The 10529-nt window shown below is 42.3% G+C and overlaps 1 protein-coding gene across 1 annotated transcript; it reads right to left on the bottom strand.

The window, feature by feature from the left end:
* Window positions 1-2460: 2460 nt before the first annotated feature.
* On the bottom strand, window positions 2461-10529 carry LOC110050855 (uncharacterized). The gene is made up of 6 exons (XM_020756828.2): window positions 10000-10529; window positions 8255-8442; window positions 7528-7705; window positions 6760-7161; window positions 4417-4764; window positions 2461-4087 (listed from the first exon to the last, which is right to left on the bottom strand). The coding sequence occupies exons 1-6, from the start codon at window positions 10052-10054 to the stop codon at window positions 3906-3908; spliced, it is 1353 nt and encodes a 450-aa protein (XP_020612487.2). The 5' UTR covers window positions 10055-10529; the 3' UTR covers window positions 2461-3905.

The raw sequence follows: 10529 nt of genomic DNA on the forward strand, positions 1-10529 counted from the left end.
CACAATAGACCAATTTCGATATATTAAAATTTAGCCTAAAACAATAGACGTCAGGACGAGGCTCTGGGGAATAAATGCAGAGTTTGTGGGCTTTATTCCCCAGAGCCTCGGGCTGAGGTATATTGTTTCAGGCTGAATTTTAATATATCGAAATAGGTCTATTAATGATACAAAGGCCACACCCCATTTTCAGACCGAAACTGTTCGCGAAAATGTGCCTTCTAAGGCCGTAGCGTATGTATGGGTGGAGACCAGCCCAACTCCCCTGAAGCCTTTCATCATTTATGAACTACGCCAAAAGTTATAGTATTAATACACATATCTCAGCAGTGACTGAACTCAAGCAAATACAAGAAATAATAACGCATCTACTTAACCTTGGTTTTTATTGTAACTGAAAGAAATTCTCTAGCGGAACACAACCGCACTTTTTTTTTGTCATGATCAAACGATTGGGCGGGTATACTGTCAAATATTTAGTCCATTCTGCGGAGCCTTCTCCTTGGCTTCACTGTTTATGACTTGAAATTAACCACACTAAGGCTCGTATTAACGCAGCTGCCACTTCCATCCCAGAGAAAGCTGCGAAATTCCAAGATCTGGTTAACAGCAAACTGAGAGACTGTTCTGATCTAGAGGCAAAAGAATGCTGGGACCAGATCAGAGACACCACCCTCGCTGCTGCCATCCAAGCATTTGGCAAGACAAAAACCAGGAGCCAGGATTGGTTTGACGCAAACATTATCACTCTGCAGCCACTGATAGAAGCCAAGAGAGATCTGCTGCTGGAGCACCGCAAGAATCCAACACCTGAAACCCTTGCTGCCTAAGGCTGGCTAGGAGTCACGCTAAGGAAGAGTGCACTAGGTGTGCCAACAAATTTTGGCTGGATCTTTGCTCAACCATCCAGGTTGCCGCTGACACTGGCAACATCCGAGCCATGTTTGAAGGCATTAAGAAAGTTATAGGTCCAACTCCAACCACATGTGCCCCATTGAAATCCTCAAATGGTGAAGTAATTCAAGGCAAGGCCAAACAACTCGAAAGATGGGTTGAACACTATTCTCAGCTCTGCGACCATGAGAACCTAGTCTCCGCAACTGCACTCGACCAGATCGAGAGACTGCCAAACATGCCTGAACTAGATAATGCCCCTACTCTAGAGGAGCTTCTAGGTGCCATCAAAGACATTTCATCCGGTAAGGCACCAGGATCAGATGGCATACCTGCAGAGGTCTTCAAATGTGGTGGTGACCAGCTTCACAATGTGCTCCATCAGTTGTTGTGCAAATGCTGGGAGGAGGGAGCAGTCCCCCAAGAGATGCGAGATTCTATCATCACAACCCTGTTCAAGAACAAGGGTGACCGCAGTGACTGCAACAATTATCGGGGCATCTCTCTCCTTTGCGTTGCTGGCAAGCTCTTAGAACAACAAATGCTGGCATTTTTCTCCGTTCCCGCACTGATGGCAAACTTTTCAATCTTGCCCGACTCAGATCGAAAACCAAAGTCAGCCAAGTTCTCCTCAGAGACTTTTTGTTTGCCGACGATGCAGCTCTGGTTGCTCATAGTGACAACGATCTCCAGAACCTCCTCAATGGCTTTTCGAACGCCTGTGATGACTTCGGCCTAACCATCAGCCTCCAAAAAACCAAAATCATGACTCAGGATACAGAGGGTTCCTCCTCTCTCTTCATCAAGGACTATGCACTTGAAACGGTCGACAGCTTCATCTACCTTGGTTCTACTGCTACTAGCACCACCTCCCTTGACACCGAAATAGGAAAGAGGATTGGGCACGCTGCAACCAACATGTCAAAGCTTTCACAACGCGTCTGGGAAAATCAGAAGCTCACTACTCCCACCAGAATGGCTGTCTACAGAGCCTGCATCATCAGCACGCTCCTCTATGGTACAGAGTCCTGGACAACGTATGCAGCACAAGAAAAACGCCTGAATGTGTTCCACCTGCGCTGCTTGCGGCGCATCCTCTCCATCTCCTGGCAGGACCGCATTACGAACAGTGCTGTCTTAGAGAGAGCAGGCATCTCCTCCGTATACACCCTTCTTCGCCAGAGACGTCTGCGGTGGATTGGCCATGTACATCGAATGGATGAGGGCCCGCATTCCCAAGCAACTCTTGTACGGAGAACTAGTACAACGAAAAAGGCCGGTAGGACGACCGAAGCTCCGTTTCAAGGACGTGGCGAAGAGGGACATGCAGGCCATTGGTCTTCCAATCGATTCGTGGGAGACTCTTGCCAGTGACAGGAGTGCGTGGAAAACAAATTGCACTGAAGCCCTACGAGAGGGAGAAAAGCTTCTGCACATCACAGTGGATACCAGGAGAGAACGTCAGAAGGCCAGGGCCCTTGCTCCACCCACTGATTCCACTTATGTCTGTGGTTCTTGTCACCGCATCTGCCGATCACGAATCGGACTCCAAAGCCATCTCAGAAAATGTTTAAGGAAATGTACAATTACTAACACACGCTAAAATTATGGACTAGATTGTCCGATAATGCCAATACAATATCAGAACTGATAGCAGAATCTACCACTGCTAGCACCAGTGGCACAAAACTGATCCATATTTGGTGCTGCTAAAACGATGCTAAAACAACAACTTGACCGTCAATGAATAAACAGATTGAGACATTTTTAATGAATTATTACTTATACAGATATTACTGGCGGATGTACAGCATACACTTAAATTGACGCAAGCCAATATCTTCCTATCGGTATTCACTAGTCCTATAATATGGCAATGATATAGTGCAGGTTTATAGTGCTGCATGTGTATATTTTGTTCATTTTACATGGTAGGTTCGAGGGACTAATCAGAGAAAATCTTGACTAAAAAGCTACAAATAGCAAGACTCAGATCTCGACGCAAAAGCATCGTTGGCAATGGCAGGGAAAACGCCATGATATGCATGCTAAACTACGATTGGCACTTTGTTCAATCAAAAAGGCAAGCAAATGCAAAAAGAATTTTCAACAAGCTACTGCAGGGGAGGAATTAGGCTAAAACGTGCCGTGGCCGGCATGGATGCCGTAAGCTTTTCTTGGTAGGTCTCTAGTCTCTACAGCTACCTAACCACTGGATCACCACTTGACCTTCGTCTCTGATATACATGATCTAGGAGGCAGCGAAACTGATAGCAAAGTTTGTACTGTGTTCATAGTACTGTTTCCCTTCTTCCGAGTTAATACATGTGTAGCCCGAGTATCAGGCTTTTCTTACTCGCGGGGTAGGAGGAGGAAATACCCGGCAAGGCCTGATATTACCCTACCCTCTTGCTAAGAAAGGTCTGATACTCAGGTTAGTAAATGTGAATATCTCTGTTCCACACAAACCTGTATAACTATGCTATTTCGCAATGTAACATATAGCGGCGAACAGAGTATGAGGTTAGAATGACTGGTGGTCAGAGAACAGATGAAATTTTTTTGGTTAATCAAATTTAAAACAAAACAACTATGGTTTGCTTGCAGGATTTTTATCGCCTTCGTTATTCGAGTTTATTTGATTGTCAGACCCTCGTGCTTCTTGTAACACGCCCCTGACATGCTCTACTTTGATCCAAATCACAGGAAGTCGATTTGAGCAGCGTGTGGTAATTGAACCGTTCAGACGGTACAAAGAGATTGACACGCGGCGAAAAATCTGGCAAGCATGTACTTTACCCTTTTATCTGATGCGGCATAATGTAAATTATAAAACTGCACAGTTCGCTGAGCTCTGAAATATGTTAACTATTGTCATCGTTAAAAAGAATCATGATTGAAAAATTTCGGACACAAAAGTGAAAAAAAACCCTCAAAATTGAAATATTCAAAGGCGGCCTTAGCACAAATGTTAAAGTGTGTTCAAGAGAACAGATGGCAAAAAATAAGAACTAGATAACTTTTCCCGCGTTATCTGCATTGAAGCTTGACTGCAAATGATCTCGTGTGACCAGGGAGTCGTCTTGAGTTACTCGCCGAAGATAAAACACAAAAGCTGCCCCTGCCAGTAACACGCCAAACAAAAGGGTTCCAATTCCAATCAGAGCTACCTTCCAATAATTCATACAATTATCTGGGAAAGAAAGTAAACCAGTTCTTAGTGACACAACTATACAATGTCTCTTAGACTACGAGTAGTCTCTCTTTCGCTTAGTCCGTCCTGCATGCGCATGACGCGAAAGGAAACCGCGAGAAAAAAAATGACCGCGCGAAATCCTGGGGACAAGGATCGCGTTTCTCAACCCCTGGATTTCGCGCGGCCATGTTTTCCTCGCGGTTTATTTACGATCGCACTCGACGGACTGAGCGAAATAGGAACTACTTGTAGTCTAGGTTCTCTTTACATATCAAACTCGTTATTTTCCAGGGCCTTGGAAACCAGCCTGAGCCGAGTCTTCTTACCTGTCTGACTCACTACTGCGCCACCGCTTTTTTCCGGACAAGACAGCTTGGTTACGTCATTAGTCGTGGCCAAAATGGTGTCACTGGTCTTCTGAAGGAACTGAAGCATTTCAGGAGTCAGACGAGCAATACTGTCACAGTTAGCATGGTAACATGAAACCATGTAGCTTCGGTGGTCTGCTGTATCACTGAGAAAGATGGCGCTGAGCGAGGGGACGGTATTCCAGAAAGCCAAGTGATCACTTCGAAAAAAGTCGCCCATCGCATTCTCCATAACGGGTTTTAGTTCAGAAGGTTGTCCGTGGAATGGGAGGTTAACTGCATACATCGTAGTTGTGTTTTTGAGGGCTACGATTAGGGTTAATAACGCGAGAGAAAAATATAATTAGTTGCAAATTTCGTGCCATCGACTTGATCAATCAATGTGATGCAAGACCAATTAGAGTTTGGTCTTAGGCGTTTTACCGCGTTTAGTGCCGGTCACGTGGTTTGCTTGAAATTAGTCTTGTTGGTTCATTATGTACCATATTTCTGCCCTGCTTTAAGCTTTTTAACACTTAACTGAAAATCGCTGGTATTTACTAGGCTGAAAAATTATTTTCACTGTACAGCACCGCAAATGATCCCCGACGGCAAATGATCCCCAGACCGCAAATGATCCCCAAATTGGACCGCAAATGATCCAGAACTGCAAATGATCCCCGATGTGGACCGCAAATGATCCCGTCGGAAAACGAGGAATGGCATGGAGTTTGTTCTTCGGGTCAAGGTTTCAATTTTTAACCTAAACAGAAACAAGTCATAACTGACCATATTTTATAAAGATATAATTCTGAGGATAAATAGTTCTTCGGATAGATTACCGTAAAAGCTCCGCGAAATGCCTTGTAATCGGCTTTGTCTATATACATGAACCATAACATTTCATAACAATTTAACCGAAGCGAAAATTGTGAACAGAAAAGTCAGATCACTCACTCGATATTCTGCATCTCAATTTTCTAAATCGTGTCTAATTTTCTCGCCTGCACGGTTGGTCATACCGTGTGTACTAGAGACTTATCAAGTGTCGTTTCCGGTTTTGGTTAATCACGCGAAATAAAAAAAAAACCTCTGATACTTAGGGTACCCTTGTTATCGATTTTGAAAATCAGTAGCAAGAAATTTTAGTGAATATCGGGTTGCAGTGGCAACCTATCTATCAGGTTAAGGTTGCTCGTGAAGCAAGACTTTGATGGTCTGGAAGTCTTACACGAAAACGGCTTACGGCTGCCATTCAACTTTTAGTTCGTAATGACATCCGGTTTCTCGGTTTTCCGCATATGCTTCCCACGGGTAATGAAGGTAAGAGTTAGATCGCTCAACATACTATGCAAGTTGACCAATCGGCGCTCCTGTCCAGATTCAGTACACGGTTACATCATCAGTATGGAATTTCAGGCTGTAAATTGTAGATGTGAAAGCCAAACTGGCTTGGAGTGTCTTGAGATGCGGACTTTCTAGTTCACAGAATATCATTCGTAAGACTTAAAGGTCATGAATACTCACGATCACTCTTATTGGTGGTATTAACACAAATAAATACAAGTTGTCTATTTCTTCGTCATGGTAGCATTAAGCTATTACTGTTGTAGATCGAGCCAAGTGAGAAATGGTATTGCTGTTTAAGACCTTTTTTATCCGTGATTTTTCAGAAGAATTGTCAAGAGAAAATGAGATGGAATTATTTATCATGAGAATTATATTTAAATTGTAGTTTACGTTGTCAGTGTCTTTTCTTTACATTTATTGTTTGGATGCTGAAAATAAAATGAGTAAATAAAAACATTGAAGCAAAATCCATGCCATTCCTCGTTTTCCGGCGGGATCATTTGCGGTCCACATCGGGGATCATTTGCGGACCAATTTGGGGATCATTTCCGGTCTGGGGATCATTTGCGGTCGGGGATCATTTGCGTTGCTGTACATCACTAACCTTCACTGTTCACAAGATCGTCCAGCGGAAGAAACTTACTCACTTCTGTTACGTTGAATTGAATTCGGAAAGATATATAAACACTATTACGATTTTTTTTTGTATTTATCATTCTGACCAGATAGATTAAAAAGCCTTCTAACCCAAACTCTACTGTGCGTGCTCATGTTCTCTCTCGGCGCATGCTCAAAACACGACTCAGTGTCGAGCCAAGAAATTACGTAAGCAGCTACGAAGATTCCTGCGATGCATGGTCTCCGATTGGCTGGTCAGTAATAGCGCGCGAAAAGTCTAAATAGTACAGCTAAAAGATAATTCATGGACTTTCGCACAAAGACAGGCCTTTTGCCTCTTGCCTAGATTCTTACCAGACTTAACTTGATTATAATGATACCAAAACGAATCCATCAGCGCTGCGTCATCCACTTGTCGCCCAGCCACAGCGAGAAAATTGCCTCGAAACTTATCTTCTTTGATCTGATGGTAAATCTCCGGGAAAAACTTGTCTATTGAAACTGGGAGAACCTGCGTGTTAGGAGTGTTGTTGTAGTTCATCACCGTATCCATTATGATAGCTCCCTGAAGCTTCCCGTTTGAGTGTAAAGATCCATTATAATAACGAGAGAAGTTTGCGACAAAAGCTCTGCTACCGCAGTCGATCTGGCCGCAAGCACAACGCGGATTGAGTGTCGTGTTAGAACAATCTTCCCATTCCTCGAAGTCAAATGCTACAAACAAAACGCTGAAACTACGGGGGCATTGAGAGAAATCTGCAACAGAAAAATGCAAAAAAAGAAAAAACTTGTTGTCATTATAAGATGTGTCTCAGTATTCATCGTGGTGTAAGATAGGGCAGATGAATTTTATTCGTTTGCCTCCCGATGGAGTCACTTTGAGATGTTGATCGCGAAGTTTCGACTGCTATACTGCTAGTCGAAAGCAGTGAAGCAGTATAGCAGTATAGCGAGGCGGAAGCGGCGTGGAGGTGTAGGGCACTGGATTTGAAATCGCTATCTGGATTTGTTCTTTGGAAGAATTTGTAATCCGTAGATTCTGAGATGACTAGATCTTGGCATCTATTATAATTTGTCAGAGAGGGGAAAACAAGAAAATAAACAAAACTACACATTGCACACCTTTTGTAATTTGCTTAGCAACCTGAAGCATAGCGGCCACGCCTGATCCATTGTCGTCAGCGCCGTGTGAAGTGGTCCGTACCGTGTCGTAATGAGCGCCAATCAGAAACAGCCTGTCGTTACTTGAGCCCGCAAGGGTGCCTGGGAGCTTCCCGACCAAGTTAACTCCGGTTGCATACTGAAAAATAAAGTTTAAAAACATTGGCATGACTCCATGAAATCGGTCCATAATAAATGTCGAATTCTTCACTGGGCAGTTCGCTTCGGTCGCCACATGGCTACATGTACTTGCATTGGTCTGCTGAACCTAACCCTTAATGCAGCCCAACTAAAAAAACAGTCAAAAACCAGCCTAATATAATCAGACCAATTGGCTGACTGACTGACTGACCGACTAACTGACTGAAGGACTGACTGACTGACTGACTGACTGACCGACCGGCTGACTGACTGACTGACTGACTGACTGCCTGACTGACTGACTGACTGACTGACCGACTGACTGACCGACCGACCGACCGACCGACTGACTGACTGACTGACTGACTGACTGACTGACTGACTGACTGACTGACTGACTGACTGACTGAATGAATGAATGAATGAATGAATGAATGACTAGAGTGGCTGGCTGGATCATTTGACTGACTGACCGACCGATCGAACGATTGAGGTCCGAGGAATGGATGGATTAATTTAATTAACATTATATTACATAAATTGTCACCTGTGGATGATCTGGTTTAAACTCTTCACGCCACGTAATGAGGCCCAGATCCTGAAATGTTTTCTTGATAAAATCTCGAGCTTTCTGTTTACCTTCGGGATTAGTCACGTGATGTCTATTTTGGTTGAAATGTTTCAGGAAAGACATAAGAGAGGCGCTCTTATCACTGTCGTCTTCTTGACTGGCAGCTGTCAATATAAATCAACTTTATTTAATATATTTAGCATGAACAGCTGCATGAGCCAGTACCCCGTTGTTTCCTGTTTATTGAGAAATTATGAACTGGAAATTCTAATGTCTTATCTACATTACATCCTTATTCTTCCTTATTCACTTCGACTCCACTTGCAATTTCTTGTTCCTACAACTCTTAAAAGTCATCAAAACTGAGCTTACATGACACTTAAAAAGATAACGAGAGATAATTGCCAAAAATACGTACAAATACAACGTTCAACTGTACAATTTGCCGGTGTATTAACAGCTCTGTCTGTGAAAAGCTATATTAATCTACATTGAGGTAAACTGCAGGTCAGACTTATCTCGGCGAATTACAAATTCTGAGTAAGATAATCTTTGCTATCTATGTGATGTAGTAAAATTCAGCGTTTTTTAATTTTTAATATGTTCTCAGTTTCTAAGGCATAATATAATAGAGAGCCGAAGAGCCAATTGAAAATGAAACAATTGAAAATGAAATTAAAACACACATTCCTTTGGAATGTTTTTGCTAAGTTTTTTGCTGCTTCGCAACATTAAACCGAAAGATTGTAAATAATTCAAGCGAAAAGATCCAATATAATATGCACGTAACGATAAATTTTTATGTTGCCTCTTGAAGGAAAAATTGAGTCCGTCTTGCTCGGCTCGTTCTAAGGCGAAAGTGAACTATAAAATAGCAGCCGATCGAGAAATTTCATTTCTTACTCTCGCTTAAAAAAGTCTTCACACGGATATTTCAACGTCAATGGCGAAGATATCAAGCTGTTACCGAGATCCTGCGAAATAAAATAAAAGTCAACAACATAGTATGACCTAGTATGGAAGTGGTGTCTGCATTTTCAAAAATCGTTTTCCGTATTTTAGGGTGGTAACTTTCGTAGTTTTGATCGCCAGTCGAGGATAAAGTAGTTCAAAATTCTATCATCAAGTAAGTAACTGAGTTAACAATTTATACTGCTTGAGTAATGAGTGGACAAAAACCTAGTACCAAGATTATTTACATCGTATTGCAGACATCTGTACGACTGTTTTAAATATCCTCTCAAAAAAAATCATTTCTAGCAACACCAAACTTCGAAAACGAATGTTGAACTTCGTATGAAACACTTGAAAGTACTGGTGAAATAAAACTGGTGACGGAATTTTGCCTGCGTTTGCACAAGTTCTGTGAACTTTGAAATTCATTTTCTCTCGTTCTCATGGAAAATTATCTTCGGTGTTATTCCAGGCAATTATTTATGTATTTCCCTTTAAGAAAATGTAAAAATGACTGTAAAATTATTCTGGTACCCGATTTTTGTCCTGTGAAACCTGAAATTGCTCGATTTTCTATCGGATTTCGTCTTAAGTATAACTGAGTATGCTGAATCCAGACTGAATACTGCCGAAGTCGCTTTAGGCTCCGATTTAGACAAACGACACTAGCTTCAGTTTAAAGTTCTAGACACCGTGGGATGTGCACTAACTACGGAATAACAGAAGAATACAATTACAGAAGTTCTGAAAAACAGAGATGATCTCACCTGTTAGAGCGAAAGGAAGAAGTAGACACACAAATAACAACCAGCCACCCTCCATGATGAAGTGTCTGTAACAACTTTTAAAAACAGTGCAGGTGGCAGTCCATATGTTCTGGGAGGGGAGGTTGAAATGAAATGAAGGCTCTCTACTTGGTGATCAACTCCTCCTAAAGGTACCCCGACAAGGCAATATTATGTTCCTTTCTTTCTCGGAAAAACTATGAAGCTTTCCAGTTTTTCAAAGAATTCATTCAAGTATTAGTTCTCGATTCCGAGAACTGCGTTTCCAGGAAAGTACGTGCGTTCTTAAACTCACAAGCTTGACAGCTGACTATAAAATTTCATTTCCAGTTTGTTTTAAATCGGCCATTTATGATGGGATTACGGCGCGCATTTTTATGGCTCGGTCTGCGACCTTCGTTCCTCAATCCAATAAGTCCATTTTCGATAATAATCAATAGCGCCCTGTTAGCCTGTGTTCGGTAACTCTCGATAGACATTAAAAAAAAAAAAAACGTTGAAATGACTAAGCT

The sequence above is a fragment of the Orbicella faveolata genome, unplaced genomic scaffold (genome assembly GCF_042242905.1).
Source record: "Orbicella faveolata isolate gen_17 unplaced genomic scaffold, um_ofav_v1 contig_46, whole genome shotgun sequence".
Taxonomy (NCBI): domain Eukaryota; kingdom Metazoa; phylum Cnidaria; class Anthozoa; order Scleractinia; family Merulinidae; genus Orbicella; species Orbicella faveolata.

Excerpts from the sequence above, each read along its gene's own strand:
- LOC110050855 (XM_020756828.2), bottom strand. The coding sequence starts at position 10,054 with ATGGAGGGTGGCTGGTTGTTATTTGTGTGTCTACTTCTTCCTTTCGCT. Across the intron at positions 8,443-9,999 it reads TCTTCCTTTCGCTCTAACAG|CTGCCAGTCAAGAAGACGAC; the intron begins GTGAGATCATCT and ends TTATATTGACAG. Across the intron at positions 7,706-8,254 it reads TTAAACCAGATCATCCACAG|TATGCAACCGGAGTTAACTT; the intron begins GTGACAATTTAT and ends TTTATTTTTCAG.